The sequence below is a fragment of the Pongo abelii genome, chromosome 5 (genome assembly GCF_028885655.2).
Source record: "Pongo abelii isolate AG06213 chromosome 5, NHGRI_mPonAbe1-v2.0_pri, whole genome shotgun sequence".
Lineage (NCBI taxonomy): Eukaryota > Metazoa > Chordata > Mammalia > Primates > Hominidae > Pongo > Pongo abelii.
This window is the reverse complement of record NC_071990.2, coordinates 118622191-118648207: the sequence shown is the minus strand read 5'-3', so window position 1 is coordinate 118648207 and position 26017 is coordinate 118622191. Positions and strand designations below refer to the sequence as shown.

General features: G+C 39.5%; 1 protein-coding gene across 2 annotated transcripts in view; it reads left to right on the top strand.

The window, feature by feature from the left end:
• Positions 1–26017, top strand: part of ROS1 (ROS proto-oncogene 1, receptor tyrosine kinase) — a 155562-nt gene that overhangs the window by 8465 nt on the left and 121080 nt on the right. The window contains exons 2-7 of one of the 2 annotated variants that reach the window (XM_063724965.1): positions 5098–5142; positions 7290–7349; positions 9057–9083; positions 13935–13995; positions 19193–19341; positions 20355–20493. In XM_063724965.1, coding sequence (XP_063581035.1) covers positions 5098–5142; positions 7290–7349; positions 9057–9083; positions 13935–13995; positions 19193–19341; positions 20355–20493 — 481 coding nt within the window. The remainder of the gene's footprint in view (positions 1–5097; positions 5143–7289; positions 7350–9056; positions 9084–13934; positions 13996–19192; positions 19342–20354; positions 20494–26017) is intronic. The other variant, XM_063724964.1, reaches the window with a different exon arrangement.

Here is a 26017-nt window from a genome sequence, read left to right as displayed (position 1 = left end):
CTTGAGGAGGCAGTCAGCCCGTTCTCAGATCTCCAGCTGCGTGCTGGGAGAACCACTGCTCTCCTCAATGCTGTCAGACAGGGACATTTAAGTCTGCAGAGGTTACTGCTGTCTTTTTGTTTGTCTGTGCCCTCCCCCCAGAGGTGGAGCCTACAGAGGCAGGCAGGCCTCCTTGAGCTGTGGTAGGCTCCACCCAGTTCAAGCTTCCCTGCTGCTTTGTTTACCTAAGCAAGCCTGGGCAATGGCGGGCGCCCCTCCCCCAGCCTCGCTGCCGCCTTGCTGTTTGATCTCAGACTGCTGTGCTAGCAATCAGCGAGACTCCGTGGGCGTAGGACCCTCTGAGCCAGGTGCGGGCAATACTCTCCTGGGGCACCGTTTCCTAAGCCCGTCGGAAAAGCACAGTATTCGGGTGGGAGTGGCCCGATTTTCCAGGTGCCGTCTGTCACCCCTGGAAAGGGAACTCCCTGACCCCTTGCGCTTCCCGAGTGAGGTAATGCCTTGCCCCTGCTTCGGCTGGCGCACGGTGCACTCACCCACTGACCTGCGCTCACTGTCTGGGACTCCCTAGTGAGATGAACATGGTACCTCAGATGGAAATGCAGAAATCACCCGTCTTCTGCGTCGCTCGTGCTGGGAGCTGTAGACTGGAGCTGTTCCTATTCGGCCATCTTGGCTCCTCCCCAGATATCAAGGTTTCTACCACTAGACAGTTAAAGGCTGTTACAAACATGATGTGCTCTTATAATATTAGAGGGTGATGAGAATATATTTATTTTTGATTTGTATCTCAAGTTCCAAAGAAATAAACTGAAAATCAACTGAAAGACTATTAGAAATAATAGGATTTGGAAGATTTTTAAAAAATTAATGTACAGACATGAAAACTTGTCTTGTATATCAATATATAACATTAAAACAAAATAATATAAGATCATAATTCAGAAATTTTATAAAATATTCACAAATTAGCATAGTTTTTATTGCTACAGGAATAAACCTGTGAGAAAAACAGAATACAATCTAGAAATAAAACCATGTACGTAAAGGAATGTGAAATATGATAAAGATGACAATTCAAACCAATGAGTTGCTATCCATTTAGCATAAAAAATTCCTACTTAACTGCCAGATTCAAATAAATTTCAGGATATATTTTGTAAAATGTATGACTTTTGGTTAAGTGCGATGGCTCATGCCTGTAATTCCAGCACTATGGGAGCCTGAGGCGGACAGATCCCTTCAGCCCAGGAGTTTGAGACCAGCCTGGGCAACATGGTGAGACTCCTGTCTCTACAACAAATACAAAAATTATTGGGCGTCGTGGCATGCACCTGTAGTCCCAGCTACTTAGGAGGCTGAGATGGGAGGATTGATTAAGCGGGGAGGTCGAGGATGCAGTCAGCTGTGATCACACCACTGTGCTCTAGCCTGGGTGACTCTGTTTCTAAGAAACAAAAACAGAAAGATTTACTTAAATACAAACAGACAAATAAACAAAGCAAAGCAAGCGTTTACTTCATGAAAATATTAGAAGAAATTAGGGGTGACTGTTTCTGTAATCTTGAAGTAGAAATGCCTTAAGAAGCCTAATTAAAAAATTTAGACTCCGTAAAAAGAAATTATCAATAAATTTGACTACTCAGAAACTTAAACTGTTATGACAACAGAATACAATAACAGCAAAGCCAAAAAGTGGAAAAAAAGTATTACGCATGATAAAATAATGTTTTTAAAGAAAAAATCCCTGATACACATAAAAGCATGTAAGGTGAATTTAGAATATAAACAGCCACTTCAAAAAAGAAGTATAAGTGTCCATCAGCTGATGAGTGGATAAAAAAATGTGATATATATACACCATGGAATACTACTCAGCCATAAAAAGGAAAGAAATAATGTCTTTGCAGCAACTTGGATGGAGCTGGAGGCCATTATTCTATGGAGGCCGTTATTTGGCCAGGAATAGAAAACCAAATACCGTATGTTCTCACTTATAAGTGGTAGCTAAGCTACGGGTACACAAAAGCATACAAAGTGGTATAATGGACTTTGGAGACTCAGAAGGGGGAGGGAAGGAGAGGAGTGAGGGATGAAAAACTACATGTTGGGTACAACGTATACTACTTGGGTGACAGGTGCACTAAGATCTCAGACTTCACCACTATATAATTTATCCGTGTAACCAAAAACCACTTGTACCCCAAAAGGTATTGGAAATATATATATATTTCTTATATATATATATATTCCAATATAATATATATAATTCCAATATAATATATATTCCAATATATATATTCCAATATAATATATAATATATATTTAAAAAATGGCTAAAAAGCAAGTGATAGATATTCAACCTCACAGCAACCACAGAATTGCAGAATAAAAATAAATTATCAATTTTTCTTCTATCAAATTGGCAAAGATAAAAACATTTCTAGTTGGAAAAAGTACAGGTAAACTTCTATTTTCATGAATTGTTGGTTGGATGTAAATGGATAAATTTCTAGAAAAGAATGGGTTATTAAATCTCAAAATTGAAAGAGAAAATATACCTCTAATCTTATATATCAAATTTATCTGAGGATATTATTGCTTAACTAACCAAAGATATGTATGCAAAAGGCTGTTAATAGCAAGTTGGGACATAATACTACTAATACATTTCTAAGTGCCTGCACTGCACTATAATAATTAATGCATTTAATTGAATCTTCACAGAAGCTTATGAATTAAGTATTATCCTACTTATGTCCCTGATACGACCACTAAGTTTAGATGGCACAGGTAACTTTGAGAATATCACATTGGGAGCAAATATCACGTGGAATTAAAATACAGATCATTCTGCTCAGTTCCATTTATTATTATTATTATTATTATTATTAAATTTTATTATTATACGTTAAGTTTTAGGGTACATGTGCACAACGTGCAGGTTTGTTACATATGTATACATGTGCCATGTTGGTGTGCTGCACCCATTAACTCGTCATTTAGCATTAGGTATATCTCCTAATGCTATCCCTCCCCCATCCCACTACCCCACAACATTTATTAGGGTAGGAAGTAAAGAATGAGATTAGTTCTGGCTGAGGTGGGCAGAATAGAAAAGCTTATGTCAAGAAGTGGGTATTAGGTTAAGAAAGTTTGAAATCTGGGACTGAATTTGACTATTGGAAGCAGATAATTGGAGTAGTTTGAGCTAAGGCAAACCAGCGGGGATCCTAATGTTCAAAATGAAAAATGTGATTTTGGTGGAGATTATGGAAGGCATCCGGTTAAGAGCACAGGTTCTGGAGTCAATCACTCTGCCCCCTTCAAATCCTAATCCAGGTAATTTACTAAACTTCCCTGTGCCCCAGCTGTAAAATGAGGTTAATTATAGCAGCTACCTTATAGGGTTGCTGAGATGATTCAATGAGATTTAGTGTAAAACACCTATAAGAATGCCTGGAACATAGCAATAATTCAATAAATGTTAGCTATTGTAATTGTGAGGAGAAGAATGGGGAATGAGTGGAGATTAGGGAAGAGTGTTGACAAAATCTGCCTCATTAGAAACCCTTAGACCTGACTGTGAGGTTTACTCTGCCCAAAACCATTTGATGGTCATTTCACTCAGCCCGTTAAATGTACTCCTGAGAAGAGCCATCAGGACTCACTACTGTTACAATGTTACTATGATCATCAAGAAATATCTCTGCTCTCCTACTGTTTAAAATGGAACACAAAGACTACCCAGCATCCACCCTTTTGCTTTTATGAGTTAACATGCATTTTTGAAGGGGTAGGAAAAGATTCAATTTTCAACTCATTATCTCTCACCTGATTTTTATTTGCTTGCGATTCAACCACCTTTTGAACAAAATCATGAAAACAAAGTACTGTTAAGTACTTGGTTGCAAAATTCATCTAACAGATAGAATTCTTACTATCTAAATCTTTATTATCTAAAAACAAAATCCAATAATCATCCTTCTTCTTTTCCTACAAATATAACCAGTTAGGGAAAGTACTATTAAGCACTTGGTTGCAAAATGCATCTAACAGATAGAATTCTTACTATCTAAATGTTTATTATCTAAATACAAAAGCCAATAATCATCCTTCTTCTTTTCCTACAAATATAACCGGTTAGGGAATGGAGTTTAAAGGAATCCTCACTCATGCTTCAAATTAAGGAAAAAAATAGGCAACATTTGTTCTTTGGTTCTTGAGTCTGATTACTTTTCAAGTCAACCCACACAATATTAAGCCATTGGATAATGTTTTCAAGGGACTTTTGGAGCATCCTTACATGGGAAACCACTTTGAATTAATGGATTTACTCCTTTAGCATATCAGTATTTATTGAACACCTGTTTCTGTCAGGCAGTGTTCTAGGTGCTGAGGATGGAGTGAAGAGCCAAATGGATAGAAAGGAGGAGCATGCTCAGTGAGCTCAGTGATAGAATGCTGCTCTCTTCTCTCTACCAAGCACAGAACACTATGTGGGTACTTATCTGATGGCCCAGATTATCTGATTGCCATCCTTTGTAAACTGTTTTGTTTATGAAGGACTCTATTCAAATTATGACCAGAGAGATAATGAGCAATTTATAGATCTCTGTCCTTAGTTCCTATTTCTTTTATTTTCCTCCAGTATAAAAAAGTTCTTAAAATTTGTATGTGAGCCATCAAAGAGTAATCTTATGTTTTACTATATAGCAATTTGCATTTTCTCCCTGCTCTTAATTTTAAAAAGGAGAGTCTGAACACAATTCATCACTAACCTAGGAGTCCTTTGACTTGATTAACTGACCAATGCCACAGGATTATTTAATTCTGCGTGAGACTCTCTCCCTATAGCCACATTCTTACTCCCACCTTTGTAGTTCCTGCAAAATTCTTAAGACATTATATCTCTAATTTGCACCAGCATTTTGTCTGGTAGTGATGAATTTAATGCCTCTAAAACATTTGGCTCTTTACTTTAGAGTTACAAAATGCTGAGGAGGCAACGTTATTTCAGGAAGCTTTTTTAAAAGGTGTGTTAGTTACACGGAACTCAGTACTGATGGCTGGTGTTTACTACCTCCTTCTTCATTTCAGGGCCAGCAGCTTGACCTTGGCACACCACATAATCTGAGTGAACCGGTAAGTAATTTCTCCAATTGTCAAGAATATTACAATGTTTGTGTTGATAATGAAGGGACAATGATCAGATTTTATCACAGTAAGAATTGCTAAGTAAAATCTCATTTATCCTTGCTGGAAGAAGACAAATTGAAAATAATGAGAAGTCTGAATTTATATAAAAATGAAGTGTGTTGAAGTGGAAACAGCACAGGACCAATCCAAGTGCATGATTTTGTCTCTATATAACTGTGTGGCTTTGGACAAATTACTTAATTTTTCTGAGATTTAGTTTTAATATGTGTTATTTGAGATCGTCTCTAATATTTCTTCTAACTGACATTTTATGGTTTTATTACTGTTCTGCACATGTATTCATTTGTTTAACAAGTGTTTAGTGACTTAAGGTATAAGCCTGCACAAGGCACTGTGCCAGGAACTAGAAATTTAACAATGAAAAAAATAGGGTCTCTGTTTAAAAGGATTCTCAACCTTTTTGAGATGCATACTTAAAACCAGAGAGACAGACATATGCATAAAATTATGGCCAGACAGCATCATCAGAACCAGAATTGTGGTGTGTGTGAGGAGTGAAAAGAGAATACACAAGAGTAAAAGGCACGTCACTTGCCTGCAAGGCCTTCAAACTAAAACTAGAAAGAGGAAGAGTTTTCCAGATGGACTAGAGGGGAAAAAGCATATTGATCAGAGAAGGCCCTTTTTGTCAAGACACAAAGGTGTGAAGTAGCCTAAGTTGTTAAGGAAATTGAGCATTTCAGCTTGCTTGGAAAATGGGGTACATGTATAGAGGGTAGGGAGGTGGAAGACCAATTGCCCAGTTACATACCAATTGCCAAGTTACATGGAGCCAGATCATGAAGGGCCTTGTCTGCCATGCTTGCTAAGTTGGTCTTAACTCACAAGATGATGGAAAGACATATAGAGTTTTAGATAAGAGAAGACTGTAACCAGGTTTTGTTTTAAAAAGGTCACTCCAAATGTGGGAACAAGAGGGGTCCCCCCTGAGGTTTTTGGCAAGTGGTAAATGGCAAAGCAGAAAATTGAGGCAGTGAGTGAGGAACCCAGATGGATTTTTGTTAATGACAAGATAAGTCAATAGGACTTTGTGATGGATTTTCCATGAGAGGGGAGAGTGGGGTGAGAGAAGAAGACACCATGGTTCCAGGCTTGGACAACTCAGGAGAATGTAGCGTGTTAATGGGAAACACAGGAGAAAGAGCAAATTTGAGGATGGGAAGTGAGGAATTGAATTCCACATGATGGATTTGAAGTGCTTGTAGGAACTTAAATGGAGACATCTAATGAGCCAGTGGATATCTGGGTCTGGAGCTCAGGAAGGAGCCTCAGCTGCAGTGAGAAGTTTGGGGGATATCATCATCCAGATCACTTGAAGCTGAGGTAGGGGATGAACTCGCTGCGGGAGAACTAGAAGAGTGAGAAGAGAAAAAGCTGAGGATAGAACACAAACACCAAAGGGGTGGAGAGAGGCAAAAAGAGATGGCAAAGGAGACTGAGCAGGAAGTAAGAAAAAGGAATCCAGGTGCCACCATGGCCTGTGGAAGGAATGGTCAAGACAGGTACAGATGAATTAAGTAAGGTAACAAGAAATATATCAAATCTGTCCAATAGCAGGTCAGGGCAACTCAGGGTTTTCAGGGCAGCTGTGGGGTGAAAGCTGCTAGTAGGCAGCTGACTCCCCAAACTGTCTACTTATTTAGGTTTTGACATGCTACCATCTGGTTAAATCTCCAGTTTTGAGTTTTGCTTGATATGTGAGGACAGCTTAGGGACCCAGGATATACCAATGCCACATTATCCTGGGCTTTACCTTTGACAGCTCCCCAGTGTACAGTGTCTTCCCTGAAGGTTGGCTGTTCTCTGGCTTCTAGGCCTGCACATGCCAGGCTTAACTCCACTCAGCAACTCTGGGCCCTGCAGTGAGCCACAAGCCTTGTTCTACCTGTAGATAGGACAGCTCTGTTTGGAATCCCCAAATCCCGGATCCTTTGGAGGCCTCAGGTTTCTTGGTAGATTTCTATTTCTAAAACACAGAGTGATGCTTTTTGTTACTACGTTGTACTTTCAGGTGACAAGAAAAAGTCACATTTCTTCAATCACTCACCATTGTCTGTTATTGTCTCTTGCAGTGTATCCAAGGATGTCACTTTTGGAACTCTGTAGATCAGAAAAACTGTGCTTTAAAGTGTGTAAGTATTAATTAGATTTCTATTTTGATACTGATGTTTCTTTCAAGAGGAAAGTTGTGTAAGAGGATTCCCATTTGCATTTCCATTGGCTTTCAACTAGTTTGCTTGACCCTAAGACAAAACAAAACAAAACTAAAAAGCCGATAGCCTGGATAATACATAGTAATGGAAAAGAGATTGAGATTAACATTTTTAATGTGACTAGAGGTCACGGAATGTTATTGCAAATAACAGAACCCAGGGATGTTCAATTGCTCCAAGACTATAAATGTTTTTTAGTAGAATGTCCGGTATTTGTTAAATTTCCTAGGCCTATGCTTCTCAAATTTTAATGTGCAATTATCTGGGATCTTATTAAAATGCTGATTCTGATTCAATAGGTCTTGGGTAGAGCCTGAGATTCTGCACTTGTAACAAGCTCCCAGGTGTTGCAGTGCTGGTGGTTCCCAGACCACATTTTGGATACCAGGGCCGTAGGTCATGTTCGAAGTTTCTATGCAGGAAATATGGTAGGTGTCTAACTCAGGGCCGTAAACACCTGGTTTACTCCCCTTTATGTAGGAAATACATCTCCAGATACTTTATTTTTCATTTTATTATGTAGCCTGGCTTTTGCCACTCAGTGTGTAACTTAAGGTACTTAACCCCTTGGTACTTTACATTCCTCACCCATTTTAGGATAATAACAGAATCTTTCTCCTAAAGATAGAGCCTGTCATATTGTAACTACTCTGATCACATGATTAAGAATTTTGCCATTTAAAAGTGGGTTCCCTTGTTTAGGTTGTTCAGGTCAGGGTTTAAATCAATAAGAATTGTGGTAATGCTGGGGAATCCTAATGTCATTTTCTATTAATGAGTTAAATCATAAAATTGAGATTTAAATAATGCATTAACCTCTTTTTATATACATAGTTTTTCGAGTATATTCATAGTTTTACTTATATAGTGTGTCCTTGCAAAGTTCTATCACAGCAGTTACCTATGCCCACTCTCACATTTGTGACTGAGTGCCCCACAGAATGGGAGTTACCAAAAGGTACAGCATGTGCTATCTGGACTTAGTGGCTATTAAATATTTCTCAGAAATTGCAACTCAAACAAGTAATTTGTCTAGTTGTGTGTTTAGTATCTTTTATCCCAACATGTAAGCACTGTTGGGGCAGGATGCTCTCTGTCTTTTTTAGATTGTTATGTCTTGCATTGAATACAGTGCAGGGCGTATAGCAGCTGCTCAGTCAACATTTGCTGAAGGAATGAATGGGAAGCACCATTTGTTGCTGGGAAACAATCCAGGAGGCCGTGTGGCTGCTGCAGGGGCCAGCATGGGCAGAAGAATCTGCTGTCCTTTGCTAGCAAGAGCTATTGGTGGTTTTCACTTCCTGTTCTGTTTACCTTTGGCATTTGCAAATACTCCTTCACTCTCTAACTTGGTCCACCACAGATTACCTCAGCCTGCTGAGACTTTTCTGGTGGACATCATATTCTCCCGTTTTTCCAGTGATGCAAACAGCTTAATTTTTAGAGCTGCTTATACAGTGTCCTGCCTAGACAGGAAGTTCTGCTCTGGGCTCCCTTGTTTTTGTTGGTTTTTTGGTTGTTTATCAATGGTGGGGCAATAAATTAATATGAAATGAATGTACAGCTCAGTGTCACTAAAATTATTTACAACTTTCAAGATTTTAATTAGTCTTTTTTTCTATGCAGAATGATACTTATACCACCGTTTGTGAGGTGAGTTGGCAATCACAAAAAAGATGTCATCAAGCCATATGTCTTTATCTCTGTCTCTAAAAAGCTTTTAAAATAGGGGTGAAGAAACCTAAGGTATTCTCAGAGCACTGAGACATTTTTCCTCAAAGTGTTATTACTTTGAGTATACAAATGACTGTAAAATTCCAATTTGGCACAAATATTTACTGTTTTATGTATCTATGTGCATGTATATAATATATATGTTCCTATGTGCATACACACACATTCACCATATGTATATATATATTACTCTAATCTGGTTTGGGAGGTTATAATCTCTGGACCCTGGGCAGAGTTGGAGTTGAGATAATGGAGGGGAGAGAAGGAAGAGGCACATTCAGAGATATCTCTGCTGATTCCATTTTCTTTCCCACAATGTATAGTGCTCTGTCATTAAATATAGGACATGAAAAGAGAATCCTTTAATTGCAACTCTTTCTTTCTTTTCTTTCTTGCTTGCTTGCTTTCTTACTTTCTTGCTTTCTCCCTCTCTTTCTCTCCCTTTCTTTTCTTTCTTTCTTCTCACAGTCTCACTCTGTCATCCAGGGTGGAGTGCAGTGGTGCAATCTTGGCTGACTGCAACCTCTGCCTCCCAGGTTTAAGTGATTCTCCTGCCTCAACTTTCTGAGTAGCTGGGGCTACAGGCATGTGCCACCATACGTGGCTAACTTTGTATTTTTAGTAGAGATAGGTTTTTGCCATGTTGGCCAGGCTGATCTCGAACTCCTGATTTCAAGTGATCCGCCCACCTCAGCCTCCCGAAGTGCTGGGATTACAGGCATGAGCCACCAAGCCTGGCCGCAATTTTCTTTCTTATGCAACAAAATCCTTTGCCAACATTTTGCAACACAGCTTCTCCCCACCCCTTCTCCCAATGTTAAGTGATGTCTCACACTGCCCTGCCCAGGTGTCCTTATGGTCCTCTAAGCAACATCTGCTACATTGGTTTTCTCTCTTTCAAAGAGACCTTGACGTTTTGATGTTTCCTACTTAGTCTTCAACTGAGCTTACCTGTCCTGTATTTCATCCCTTCAAAATAAGGTTATTTGACAATAGATGATATGAAGAAGCTACATTATTTATCAGTTTAAAACCTATGTTGGCCAGGTATGGTGGTGTGCACCTGTAGTCCCAGCTACTTGGGAGGCTCAAGTAGGAGGATTGCTGGAGGTCAGGAGTTTGAGAGCATCCTAGGAAACATAGCACGACTGTCCCCTAAAGAAAAAAATTTTAAAACCTATGTTGTATTCTTTTTTAAATATCTTTGAAACTGGTAACCAGAAGCCTGGGGAAGGAGTATAAATTATCATTCATTAGTAAAACAGAAAAAATTCCCTCTTAATAGAAAGCAAAAATACAAACAAAAAATTAAATTGGCATGTTTTCTCAGTTGTTACTGGTTGGTTATAAAAATCGCATCTGAGCAATTTTTCTTGGGGATGGGTGGAGGTGAGGGTTGGCTAAGAAGAGAGAGAGAAAACAGAGGAGAAAAGTCACCCATATGTAAAGAGACAAAGGTCTCTCCTGATTGAGATAGAAAAAAAATTGCCTGCGAATCCTTTTATGTGATGAAAGCAAAATTACCCCCAAAGAATAGTCCCTAGGATAAATGTACCAGTGTCAGGAAAATCAGGGAGAGAGAGCCTTTAAAGCATGGAAGTAGCCTAGGATTAGATCTGTAATGCGCTAATTCTTTGTTAATCATTGTGCTGCTCAGTTTTCTGTGCTTATATAGTGTGAATCTTTCCTCTCAGCGTTATAACTTGTATAACTATTCTTTCTCTTTATACTTTGCTATTTTACACTTTAAAATGTTTCACTTTAAATAAAGTAGAACTGAACAGGAATACATGCTATGTGTATATCTATCTATCTATCTATCTATCTATCTATCTATCTATCTATCACCTCAGTTATCCACACCTTTAGGAAATCAAACTCCTTACTCATTGATGTTTGAACGTAGGAAGCTTGTCATTTTTGCAATTCATATTTCTTGGAAGGAATAATCTTGAAAGTGATAGCTCAGTGAAATAGAACTTGGAAAATGATGATAGCTAGTGAGATGGCTTATCCCTGATAATTTAAAACACAAATTAGATCTTATCATTGCATCTTGGCCTTTAGCTATATAGCTATACATAGAATGAAACAATAGAATATATATACATATATCTATTTATATATGTAATATATAAATAGTCAAAATAGATCTTATTATAGCCAATTGATCTTATTGTACCTGAAACATTTCAATGGCTTTTTACTGCTCTTTGGAAGAAATTACAAACTACAAACGTCTACCAGCTCCACTGCCTGCCTGTCTTGACTTCATCTCACACTCTCCCCTTGGCCTCTGTGCTGGCCACACTGACCTTTCTCTCTTTCTTGACATAGAAGACACATTCCTGCCTTAAAGTTTTCATCATGCTGTTGCTTCTGCTTTTGCCCAGATCTCTGCAAGCCCAGCTCCTCCTAATGACTGAAGTCTTGGCTTGGATCACCCTAATAAAGTCTCCTTCTCTGCCTAGTTATACCTGTGCCTTTGACTTATTTTTGTCCTAGCAATTTTCATTATCAGAATTATTTTTTCTTTTTACAAATTTGTCACTCAGTTATTATCTACCTCCTTCTAAGGGAAGTCCTGTAAGGCAGGGAGTTTAACTTTCTTGCTTACTGTCATATTCTTAGATCCCAAAACCATGCTTGGCATGAAAAAGGCCAATTGTTCAAATATTCTTGAATGAATGAATGAATAATTTTTAAGGGAACAATGCCTCAGTTCATATGGAGGGCAGTGGGCGAGGCTTCCTAGTGTTACAGAAGCTGGAAAGGGCACTGGCAGCCTATGTGCCAGTCTGGGAAACCAAGGGTGGAGCCAGAGGGACAATAAAGATGGACTGACTACGATGAGGAAGATGGGAATGTGGGGGAACGGAGAGAGCAAGCTGATGTAGCCCCTGAGAAGAGTAAACTTGGCCTCCACTGTGGGAATGGCAGCTCAGTAACGGAATATTCCACATGAATGTCCCATCCAGGGGCTTCCGGCTCAGATTCTGTAAATTCCTTAAATCCAACCATCTTTAGATTCTCTCTAGGCAACTCAAGCTTGAGAAACACTGGATAACTTTATTTGAAGTCCAATGTTGAATTGCCACCATGGTTCAGGGAGGGGTGAAGGGAGGTGAAAGGAGTGGGGGGATGGAGGGAGTGGGAGGGAGGGAGTGAGAGAAAGAGAGAGAGAGAGAGAGATTGAGAGAAGGAAACGTACTTGTTAGCTTTGCCTCCACTTGAGATAACTTTTAAACTCCCAGAAGGATGGGAATTTTATTATCGATTTCCCCTGAAAATATCAGAAAAAAACGGACCACAATTTCCCCTGATTGTCAGGACTAGCTATATTTCAAAATAATCTGTATTTCCAAATACATCTCCTCTCGTCTCCTCAGTTTTCTTTTTTGGGGAAAAAAACCCGCATGTTATATAATAATTTTGCTGTAAATTGGTTTGTTTATTCTCTGCAGTTAATAAATATGTCGAAGGCTTCACTAAAATATGTAAACAGGATGTGAAATATATACTAAACTTGAAATTAAATAATTCCAAACCCAAACTGAGGTATTTAAATTAATCCTTAACTAAGCAAACCTGGGTTTATCAGGCGCCCTTCCTTTTAGTATGCAGATCAATCATTGAAATGTTCGTATTTGCAAGTTATAGCTCTTCTTTTTAGGGCAAATGTATTGTGCCTGCTTTCCGCTATTACCATGAGAAACAATAGCATGTTGTCCTAGGTATTATAGTTACAAATTGAAAGACAGCAGGAAGATTGATCGTGATTGTGTTGTAGTTTTACAATATTGTGCCTTTTCTGCAAGTATGTGTGTGTGTGTTTTGTAGCTGATGTTAATGCATCTGTTAAGAGTTGCAGGAAATTTGTGTTTCAGTCATCAAATTATGTACTGTATTTTTCGTTAATGAGATAAAATGTAAATATCATTAAGTTTTCATAGATTTTAAAACTCAACATTGGTATAAAGATATTCATTGAAATGTTCAGCTACTATACAAATTTATAGTCAACTTTTAATTTTCCAAGGAAGACTGGGATATATAAAATAAATAGGTAATCCCTAAGCATCATTTTACTCTAAAGTTTTAGGTTTTAAGCTCATTAAAACATTGACCAAGATGGCAAGCAGATAATTGTACTGCTAAGCTCAGTGTTTTTTCAAACTATACGATGTGACACATTAGAGGGTCGTCAAATCAATTCAGCCAACCAAGAGTCACATTAAACAAAATGAAACAATAGAATAGAATATCATTGTACATATAAGAGCACATCACAGACAAGGGGTTTCTTTTGGGGACAACAAAAATATTCTAAAATTAGATTGTGGTGATTATTGCATAACTCTGAATATTCTAACAGCACTGAACTGTGTACTTTAAATAAGTGAGTTTATGGCAGGTGAATATATTTCAATAAAACTTCTAAAAATGGAGGGAAAAGTAAGGATCATTTCAGGAATCTTTTTTTCAACGTGTATGTGTGTACTAAGTTGTTTTGTTAAATTATTTTTTGCTATGGAGCATGGTCAAAAGTTTGGGAAGTGCCAGTCTAGCAAGTGGGAATTTTACTGCGGGGGAAATAGTTGACATAAAGATGTACTTGCGTATTAGGCACTCCGATTTCAAAGATTTACTCGTATATTGGGAAAAGATATAGTTGTATATTAGGCATTCGGATTTCAAAATTTAGTTCAAGCTTATCAGCAAAACCAGTACCAAGGCTGCCCTGACTGTCATGCTCCCTGTCTTCCACAGCAGGAGTCGTGTGAGGTTGGCTGCAGCAGTGCGGAAGGTGCATATGAAGAAGAAGTACTGGGTAAGAGGACACACTCGACTTTTAAAAAATAGTCTGCACCACTCTAGTGACTTGTACTTATGTAAAGATAATGAAACACCTCTCAAAACATCTTGACTTCTGCATCTCCATATAATAAAAAATATCTACTTAGAGAATTCAATAATTTCAAACGTATAGGCCATTCTGATAAAGATTCAGCAAGATTCTTCTTTCAGAACAAAACAGAGGAAACAGTACCTGACTAATGTTTAGGACCAGATTTTGTCCTCAAGTTCAGTAGGTACACTCACTTCTATCTTAATGACAGACAAATGTACATCCTGAGCAGACTTGATGTCAGAGAGTGCCACTGTTTTTTTTTTAATTACTACTTAATCGAAGTGAATGTCACTTGATATTATTTATTTATTTATTTTTTCTTTCTTTTTAAATTATACTTTAAGTTTTAGGGTACATGTGCACAACGTGCAGGTTTGTTACATATGTATACATGTGCCATGTTGATGTGCTGCACCCATTAACTCGTCATTTAACACTAGTTATATCTCCTAATGCTATCCCTTCCCCCTCCCCCCACCCTACAACAGGCCCCGGTGTGTGATGTTCTCCTTCCTGTGTCCATGTGTTCTCATTGTTCAATTCCCACCTATGAGTGAGAACATGTGATGTTTGGTTTTTTGTCCTTGCGATAGTTTGCTGAGAATGATGGTTTCCAGTTTCATCCATGTCCCTACAAAAGACATGAACTCATCATTTTTTATGGCTGCGTAGTATTCCATGGTGTATATGTGCCACATTTTCTTAATCCAGTCTATCATTGTTGACATTTGGGTTGGTTCCAAGTCTTTGCTATTGTGAATAGTGCCGCAATAAACATACGTGTGCATGTGTCTTTCTAGCAGCATGATTTATAATCCTTTGGGTATATACCCAGTAATGGGATTGCTGGGTCAAATGGTATGTCTAGTTCTAGATCCCCGAGGAATCGCCACACTAACTTCTACAATGGTTGAACTAGTTTACAGTCCCACCAACAGTTTAAAAGTGTTCCTATATCTCCACATCCTCTCCAGCACCTGTTGTTTCCCAACTTTTTAATGATCACCATTCTAACTGATGTGAGATGGTATCTCATTGCGGTTTTGATTTGCACTTCTCCGATGGCCAGTGATGGTGAGCATTTTTTCATGTGTCTTTTGGCTGCATAAATGTCTTCTTTTGAGAAGTGTCTGTTCATATCCTTCACCCACTTGTTGATGGAGTTGTTTGTTTTTTTCTTGTAAATTTGTTTGAGTTCTTTGTAGATTCTGGATATTAGCCCTTTGTCAGATGAACAGATTGCAAAAATTTTCTCCCATTTTGTAGGTTGCCTGTTCACTCTGATGGTAGTTTCTTTTGCTGTGCAGAAGCTCTTTAGTTTAATTAGATCCCATTTGTCAATTTTGGCTTTTGTTGCCATTGCTTTTGGTGTTTCAGACATGAAGTCCTTGCCCATGCCTATGTCCTGAATGGTATTGCCTAGGTTTTCTTCTAGGGTTTTTATGGTTTTAGGTCTAACATTAAAGTCTTTAATCTATCTTGAATTGATTTTTGTATAAGGTGTAAGGAAGGGATCCAGTTTCAGCTTTCTACATATGGCTAGCCAGTTTTCCCAGCACCATTTATTAAATAGGGAATCCTTTCACCATTTCTTGTTTTTGTCAGGTTTGTCAAAGATCAGATAGTTGTAGATATTTGGCATTATTTCTGAGGTCTCTGTTCTGTTCCATTGATCTATATCTCTGTTTTGGTACCAGTGTGCTGTTTTGGTTACTGTAGCCTTGTAGTATAGTTTGAAGTCAGGTGGCGTGATGCCTCCAGCTTTGTTCTTTTGGCTTAGGATTGACTTGGTGATGTGGGCTCTTTTTTGGTTCCATATGAACTTTAAAGTAGTTTTTTCCAGTTCTGTGAAGAAAATCATTGGTAGCTTGATAGGGATGGCATTGAATCTGTAAATTACCTTGGGCAGTATGTTTTAATCACTGGAAGGTATAGGCATACTGTATTGAATGTACCTTTCATTATTCAGCTAACAGTTATCTGATAGAGTGCGTACTGTGTATGACTCCCCAAAAGGCTGTAGGAATTTGTAAAATGTACAGAAGCTATGCTTCTCAGTGTTAGATTTTGAGCAAGTAGGGGGCTTGGGTGTTTATCAGCTCCCTCTGCCTGATTTCAGAGTAGGTTGGGCATGTCAAGGTAGCTTTGCCTTAGTGTGTTAACTCTCCAGTAGTTTCTAAAAGGCCAGTGCTTTGATAAGTCATGGCTTGGATGTCAGCAGATATCATTTCCAGAATTCCCTAGGGCATCCTCCCACCGAGCTGTAGACAGTTCCCTTAAGTCTGAAGGATGCTTGGCTCTTACATACGTTGTAGTTCTTGACTCAGTGGCTTGTTCCTTGCTCTCAGTGGCTGATGGAAATCAGAAGGGGAATCTTATCTTGCTGTTCTGATTTGCTTCTGCCCTTTAGTGTCCCACAAAAGATACCCTAGACATTTCTGTGGAGAGGTAGTGATATTACATTTTTTTTTCTGTGTCACGGGAATTAGCTGTGGATAAAATATATATTTTATGGTTTCCAAGCTGTGCACTGATGTGCTCCAGGCCATTACAGCAATCTCATGGGGAGCCATGGAGTATTTTAAACACTCAAGGTAAACACAGAGATATGTGAAATCTGTGGGACGGTGATACCCAATCTGATCATAAGATTGGAGGACTTGTGCAGTTCCCAAGAGGTACACAGGCCCCATTAGTATGCAATTATTTTTATTTAAGGATGAAATAAATATACAGTTTTATCTTTCAATTTCTTATTTGTTTCAAATATCTACCAAATTGTTAGATACCAAATTGTTAGTCAATTTGGTATTAACACATACTTATTAAGTTATACTACTTAAAAAATTGAACGGTTAGAGAATTCTTTTGGTTCAGGGAACCATAAAAAATTTCTGAGAAACTAAGAACACCAGAACTGAGGAAGTGTGGCATCTTTTATTTACATTCCTTTAATATATTCTAAAATTATATTACCAGCTTAATTATACAATTCTGTTAGAATACAAGTGTAATCAATGCTTTATTTTTATTTTCTCATTGGCTATGGATCAATGTCTATGTACCACTAACAAATGAGATGTACCAAGTCTAAATAAAGACATTTGTACTTAAAGACCATATCTGTAGTCTGTTATAATGAATCCTTTCGTCCATGATCCTAAGACCTTATTTGTCTTTAACACATCTGATTTCTAGGTCATTTATCGGTGAGTATGCTATATTCATTTTAGATACTTCCCATATCTCTTTTCACATGATGGAAAATGATAATAGCTAATAACATATTAAATAAATAGCTAATAACATAATAAATAAATAAATAAACATATATATTTGCATATACAAAAATATGCATGCATGTGTGTGTGTGTGTGTGTGTGTGTGTGTATATATATATGAGAGAGAGTGACAGAGTCTCACTCTATCACCCAGGCTGGAGTACAGGGACACAATCACAGCTCACTGTAACCTCAAACTCCTGAGCTCAAGCAACCCTCCTGCCTCAGCCTCCTGAGTAGCTAGGCATGAGCCACCATGCCTGGCCAAAAATAGCTATTTTTTATTAGGCATTTATGAGTTGACCACTTTTCTCATTAATTAATATGTATTAGCTCCTTTTGTCCTCAGAGTTATACATACTATTATTAACCTCATTTTACAGGTGAGAAAATTGAGGCACAAAGTTTATATCCTTGCTTGAGGCCACATAACTGGTAAAGGGTATCTCTGAAATTATAACCCAGCTGCCTGGTAACAGAGCCTTTTCTTACCCACTGTGCCATGTACTGAAAATAGGATGGAGCTCAGTCTAGCTTCCCTTTTTCATTTGGCTCTCTCTTTGCCTTGATATTTTAGCATAAACCTACTTTACCTTTTTTTTCATATGTATCACCATGGCTTTGAAATATGTCTATGTTTAGCTATGATATTTACATTTACTTGTACTTATATAACTGATCACATCTGCCCAGTTCTCAACTTTTGTCATTTCTGATGCCTCCTGGTTATTTTTCCTCACTCTGCTGACAACTCCATCATTGGACACCCCTTCAAGGTGTCCACAGCATACCTAATTCCTGCTATCGAGAGTCTCACAACAAGAAAGGGAAGGAAAATGGAGGTGTGCTTTGCTTATTCAGTTATAATAGTAAAAAATGAACTATAAAAAGAAGAATCAGCAGAGAAGGGTTGTGCTAGGCCTCTTTGTGGGCTAGGGCCTCAGATGACAATGGCCTTGATTTTTCGGGATTACAGAGTATGGACTTTATTTGGTCCGTGTCTGGTGTCTGTAATGATGAGAATTGTATCAATTTTCTCTTAACCAGAGTAAGGTCCTGGGAGTTTTTAATTAACCATTTTAAGCTCCCTACCAAATTTACCATGCTTTCTCAACCAGGGTGCTGATTTGTTTCTATAAAAGAAAGCCAAAGCATTAAATTCATCACAATTTTGGAAAAATATAAAAAGTAAAGTAAAATCATTTCATCCCAGTGACATACCATTCAGAAATCTAGCCCTTAGTACCATGCCTGGCAAGCAGCACCTGAGAAATTGCTGCCAATTGTAATATGTCTAATGTTTAGATGTCCTGAAATATTTTATAATGTGAAACAGCCGATCATAGCGTCCTTTGGAGTAAAGGCAATTGCTCTGTACATATAAAAAAAATTTGTTGTTAAGATGCACAGCAATAGTAGAATTAGAGTATAAAATTTCAGGAATATATTGGGGTACGCATCCCAGGATAATGGATGGTTCTGTTGTGCCACAGACATGCTCTGAGCACTGGCTCCCCCGGCCTGTAAGAGAATGGTATTGTAAGAGAAAACTGGACAGCTCAGAACCCTCTGTGTCATCTGCCTGTAAAACCAAAACCTGAACAAAAAAATACTGTGTTCAAAGATAACAATAAATTCTGTGGAAAAAAGACTGACAGACTGACTGATTTTTAAAAATAAACTGAATATGCATACCATTGATTATTCAGGTGAGTTATTGTGGCAAGATGCAGTTTTAGCAAGAGAATGCGGAGAGCCCTGGATGAGACAGGCACACACTCTCTTGCGCTGATGGACAGGAGTGCATGGTGAGTGAAATCTTGTTTTTTCCCCAGAAAATGCAGACCTTCCAACTGCACCCTTTGCTTCTTCCATTGGAAGCCACAATATGACATTACGATGGAAATCTGCCAACTTCTCTGGAGTAAAATACATCATTCAGTGGAAATATGCACAACTTCTGGGAAGCTGGACTTACACTAAGGTATGAAAGGCTGCCTTTGTACCTAAACCCAGACCTCTTCACAATTTTTTTTTTTTTTTTTTTTTGAGATGGAGTCTTGCTCTGTCACCCAGGCTGGAGTGCAGTGGCGCGATCTCGGCTCACTGCAAGCTCTGCCTCCCGGGTTCACGCCATTCTCCTGCCTCAGCCTCCCACAGGCGCCCGCCACCGCGCCCGGCTAATTTTTTGTATTTTTAGTAGAGACAGGGTTTCACCGTGTTAGCCAGGATGGTCTCATCTCCTGACCTCATGATCCGCCCGCCTCGGCCTCCCGAAGTGCTGGGATTACAGGCGTGAACCACTGTGCCCTGCCCCCAATTTTTAAAAGTGCCAAATTATTACTTATAAGCATAAAGGCCTTCTAGAAAAGATTCAACTGTAAGATGGGTAGTTGGGTTAAGATGAACGTTAATCTCAGCTACTCTGTAACATGTTAATGCTAAGCCTTAACATTAAGGCTTATTTTATAGGGAAAATATAATATTTATTTTATAAGGAAAATATAATGTTGGACATACATACTATTCCTGCAGTACAGCATCACGTAACCGTTCACTTCATTAGTCATTATCTGCCCATCCCAGCTAAGATGAGTCCAGCTAGGATGAAGGGCAGAAGAAAGATTCTCATGGGGGTTGTTGCAATTTAGAAGTACTGTCTATGGTGGTCATCCAGGACTGTGTCTTTTAGGGAAGCATGAGAAAGTTTAGAAAAAAAAAAAATAGTCCCAAGATACTATGTGTACTAACATAGAAAAATTTAAGTCCTTGAGGTAAATGCCAAATAATTGAATCCATAATTTTGCTATTTTGAAGGGGAGAATTTCTGAGTGAATTCTGCACGCTGATGTCTGAATGGCTTAGCTCTAAGCTCCAGGCCTCTTATTTCATCTTCTCTGTTGAGCCATCCATCTTCTACAAATTAATCTATGCTTTTGAGTCCCAGTGTGGGGTGCTGATTCTGTATATGCTGATTATTGTCACTCCTTGATCTAGACTGTGTCCAGACTGTCCTATGTGGTCGAGCCCCTGCACCCCTTCACTGAGTACATTTTCCGAGTGGTTTGGATCTTCACAGCGCAGCTGCAGCTCTACTCCCCTCCAAGTCCCAGTTACAGGACTCATCCTCATGGAGGTATGGTGTGCACACATTTCTTATGAAAGGACATTATTCCAAAGCTTTGATTTAGTTTGTTTTTATTTTAAACAATAAAATAAATCTATTCCTTCCTATTAATCGATCCATTCAACAACTAGGTACATAACTATGTGCCAGGTAGTATTCTAGGTACTCACAATACCTTTATGATCAAAAGAGACAGTGACTCCTGCTCTTGTGGAGCTCACTTTCTTTTTTTCTTTTCTTTTCTTTTTTTTTTTTTTGGAGACAGAGTTTTGCTCTGTTGCCCAGGCTGGAATGCAGTGGTGCGATCTTGGCTCACTGCAACCTCCACCTCCCAGGTTCAAGTGATTCCCCTGCCTCAGCCTCCTAAGCAGCTGGGACTCAGGCATGCACTACCATGCCTGGCTAATTTTTTGTATTTTTAGTGGAGATGGGATTTCACCATGCTGGCCAGGCTGGTCTTGTATTCCTGACCTCAAGTGATCTGCCCGCCATGGCCTCCCAAAGTGCTGGGATTATAGGCGTGAGCCACCTCGCCCAGCTGGAGCTCACATGTTGGTGGAAGAGAAATTTTCTGCAATAAACATAAGAAATAAATAAAGTATATTGTAAGTGGGATGGTGCTGTGTGCTATAGTAAGAGGAATATTTTGAGCAGGGTTCGTCATTTAGGGATTGGAAATGAAGAGTGAAGAGGGAAGGAGAGGCCAGTGGCAGTATGAAATAAGGTGGCCAGAATGAGCCTCGGTGAGCTGGTGGGGTAAAGTTTGAGCAAAGACTTAAAGGAGGCAAGGAAGTCAACCAGGCAGCTATCTCACATAGAGAGTTTCAGGCAGAGGGATGGTCCGTGTGAAGGACCTAAGGCAAGAATATCCTTGGCCTGATCAAGGAGCAACTAGGAGGCCCATGTGGCTGAACAAGAGTGAAGGAGGCAGAGGAGTAACAGCTAAAGTCAGAGAGGTGTGGGCCAGATCCCAGTCTACCTCAGGGATCTTGGTAAGGAATGTGGCTTTTATTCTGGAAGGAGAGTCACGGTAAGGTTTTGAGGAGAGGAGTGACATGATCTGATGCAAACTGCCTTATACATTAAAAGGAAAACTGGCTGCTGTATGGAGAATGAACTCTGGGGTGTGGGAGGAAGCAAGAAGAACTGGTAGGAAGCCATGCGGTGACCCAGGTGAGAGGCCCAGGGGTGGTAGTGGTGTGATATAGATATGTTCGGATTCTATTTTTATTTCTTGATATAATTTTAGTCTTTTTATTGCCTAGGTTGTAAACTTCTTTTGGCTGTGGAAAAATAACATCAGTAAAAAAATTCACCTCCTTTTTTTTTTTTTTAACTGAAAAGTTGGTTATTTTTTGTATTATATTTTAATATAATTGAAAGGAAGATTGGGCACTTTTTTCATTCACTCAAGTATTTATCAAGGACCTATTATATACCAGACATTGTTCTAGGAACTGAAGTTGATAAAATCCTAACACTTATGGGGCTTGCATTCCAGCTAGGGAAGACAGTCCAATAAGTAATTAAGTAAAAGTATTTTTTGGGTTATGAGAAGACCCAATGAATAGCACCCTTCTTAGTCTGAATTCTGAACGAATAAAAGATAAACCAAAAATGGCCAGAAGATGGCTGCAGGAATGTCAATATTATTTCTGATAAGGGCCAAATTGGATGATGATAGATTTTAAAGTAGGAAGCGGGATCTGACACATAGCCAGAGGCTTGGTCGCATAGGGCCATACTGACCCTGATAAGGAGTACAGATTTTATTCTAAGTGGGACAGAATGTCTTTGGAGTGTTCTAAGGAGGGGAGGGACTGGTTCAAGTTTTAAAACTTTCAGTATGGCTGATGCATGGAGAATAGACTGGGAGGGTGAAAGGAGGGCCAGGGAAGCTGGGGAGCTGTTAGGAGGCCAAGCAAGTCAGGCTTGATTTGGTGATGGCTCTGACTAGGATGGTGATGGGAAAACAGGGAAAGGTTTGTCATATATTTTGAAGATTGAGCTGTTGGGGTGGCTGAATGGATTTGGCAAGGAAGATGGGAAAATCAAAGTTGCTAACTTAGACTTTCAGTCTGAACACCTGAACGTCATCATTTACTGAGACAGGGACAAGGGTAAATTAGGAGGAGTGGCTTTCCTAGATAAAATCATCAGTTCTGTTTCGGCCAAGTAAAATTTGAGATGTCTATTGGATATCCAAGTGGAGTTGCTGAGGAAGCAATTAAATGGAAGGATTTGGAACTCAGGAGGTAAGTCGAAGGTATCCAAACTACCAATTTAGGAGTTATCACCACAGAGATGTGATTCAAGCCATGGGCCTGGAGGCAATATGCTAAAAGTGAATGTGGTTGAAAAAAGGAGGTCAAGTTGTCAGCCCAAGGGCCCTTAATATTTGGTGACCGGGAAGAAGAGGAGGGACAGCAAAGGACACAGAGAAGGAGAGACTCAGGAGCTTGCGGTGTCTCAAAGCCAAGTGATGAAAGTGTTTCAAAAATGAAGGTGATTGAGTATGACACAGTGACATTAACTCTGGAAAGCAACAAAAAGCTTTTTGTCTGCCAGATTCCTGCTTCCTCATTTTCCCACCCTTTATACAGAATGTTGCCCTATCAGAATATAACTTTATCTTAGCTGCTGTCCTCTGAACACTAATATATCCTTAGAGCAATTCTAGCTCTAAGTAAAGGTTGTTGTTCTCTTGTTCAAAGTATATTCATGGGATATCTATAGATGCATGGATACTTTAAGAAACTTTCTTGTAGAAGAGATAAAGCACATGTCTAACTAACCTCACAATAAGGTAAAGCTTTATTAAACACATAGAAAAAGTACTGACAAATTCCCATGGAAGTTTAGAGGAGGGAAATTTTATTTCTGAAATGAAATATCAAAGAAATCTCTTTGGAGGAAGTCTCATTTGTTGAGTTAGACATGAGGTGAGGAGAGAAAAGGGCAGGTCCAGGTGTCTATGTGACCAGGGTCACCAAGATTGGATTCTAAGGCATGGAGGGAAATCAGTCAGTATTCCATCTGCTGGAAGCATAGGATACAGGAAGAAAAATAGTGAGAATAACATTGGGAAGGCAGACTAGGTCCAGATTACCAAGAATCTTAAATGTCCTGGGTAAGGAGTTTGTACTTTATTTAGAATGCAGTTAGGAGCTATGGAAGGTTTTAAAACACAGCAGTAATTGCTTCACATGCTTCTCAAAAAGAGAATTTTGGCAACTGCACGTAGAATAGATTGAGAGAATGAGAGAGATTTGGAAGTACAGAGGTAGAGACCAGCTGGGAGGTTACTGTATTATTTTAAGGTTTTATCAAAACTGCTTTTTAAAAACAGAACATATATTGGGGTTCTGTTTTACTTTGAAGATGTGACTTCCACACCAGGAAAAGGATTCAAGCCTAGAAGCCTTAGAGGAAGGCAAATGCTGGGGCAGACACTGAGGGAGAGTTGTCTGGTGCCCTCACCTTCAGAGTTAGCTGAGGTAACCCAGGAAGACGTGCTCCAGGCTGGATGCCCTAACCCTCAGCTCTGGAGATGTGCCTATGTGCAGAGAGCCTCAGGCTGAACTAGGCCTTGGACCTAAGCAGAGCCCAGCAGCTGATGAAGTTGGTTGGGGCATTTTTCCCCTTCCCTGATGGGTGCTCTCTCCTTGCTTGTCAGATCTCAGGGTTTGTGTGGCCACCTCTGCTGATTATTCTGACTATTCTTGCTTAGCGCCTCAGATCAAACACTGGCCTAGGACCATGTTTGAAATTTTCCAGATCAGAGTAGAATGAATTCTTCCTTGTTCCAAGCAATGCCACATGTTATCCAACAGTGCTGGGACATTTTCTGGTGCTACAGAAATACCGTGCGGGGACATTGGCTGGGCAAATCAAAATAATGAAAGCAAATTTTGCTGTTCATTTCTGGGCCTTTCTCCTGGATAAGCAAGCTCACATACCCTCTGTGTCTTCTAGACCCTTCATGGGTGTCCTTCTTATGGATAGCTTCTCATGTTTCTGATTCTCACTTTTCTGGCTACATCAAAACTTAGAAACTTATCTATATTGTGTTAATTGCCTCATAACCCTATTCTCTTTTAGCTGTGGGAATGAATGATTTTAGATGGTGCTATTGCCTTTTTTTTTTTTTTTTTTAGACAGAGTCTTGCTGTTGCCCAGGCTGGAGTGCAGTAGCACGATCTCAGCTCACTGCAACCTCCACCTCCTGGGTTCAAGCGATTCTCCTGCCTCAGCCTCCTGAGTAGCTGGGACTACAGGTGCATGCCACCATGCCTGGTTACTTTTTGTGTTTTTAGTAGAGATGGGGTTTCACCATGTTAGCCAGGATGGTCTCAGTCTCCTGACCTCGTGATCTGCCCGCCTCAGCCTCCTAAAGTGCTGGGATTACAAGCGTGAGCCACCGTGTTTTTTTTTTTTTTTAAGACAAGGTCTCACTCAGTCGCCCAGGTTGGAGTGCAGTGGCACAATTTCGGCTCACTGCAACTTCTGCCTCCTGGGTTCAAGTGATTCTTGTGCCTCAGCCTCCCAAGTAGCTGGGATTACAGGCATGCACCACCATGCCCGGCTAATTTTTGTAATTTTAGTAGAGATGGGTTTTTGCCATGTAGGCCAGGCTGATCTCGAACTCCTGGCCTCAAGTGATTGGTCCACGTCGGCCTCCCAAAGTGCTGGGATTACAGGTGTTAACCACCGCACCCAGCCTAAATGGTGCTATTGCCTTTTAACTGGGTCCTTTCAGAAAATAATTTCTTAACAAAGAGGAATGATTGTCAGGCAAGGGATACCAGCATTTCAGGGAGATTTTTGTGTTGTTTTTTTTTTTTTTGGTGGGGAAGACCTGGACAATGATCGCATCTTGCCATGTAGGTGACATTTAACTTGCTTCAATGGTGGAAGATCACATTTAGGCATTGACCCTAATAACTTAAATTTTGACATTCTAATTATATTATAATTCAATGGGAGAAATTTATTTCTTCCCTGTTTATCATGGTGACTGACTACATGGAGCCGAGGAGTGATGCAATGATGCTTGTGTTTGCTGAAAATTAGTCTGAGAGTTAGAGATGAATTGCATCAGAGAAAGGCTGAGAGAGCAATTAAAAGGGTTTTTAAAAGTCAGTGGTGATGCAGAGCATTTGCCAAAAGTGTTCAGAGGGAGAGAAATCTACTCAAGAGCAAAGTAACTTCTAATTGTGTCTTTCTATGGAAAGAGGAAAGAAAGAGTCTGGTTTTAGGGGTTTGGTTTGAAAAGCGGGTGGAGACACAGATGCAAGCTAGGCTGTCAGATCATTTGTGGTCCTTTCTTTTTCCACTTAAGTAGCTGCTGGGGACTGTGTGTGAACGCTCAGTCGTTTCATACATGCTCCTTTAATCCTTTGCCAGGGCAGGGGTGCTGAAGCTCAGTCAGCCTGGATTTCCAGGACCTGAGAGCTGGGGTAAGGAAAGTGTAGTCTGGGTCATTAGAGCTGATGCCAACAAAAGTGAAGCCAACTGTTCGAATTCCAGCTTA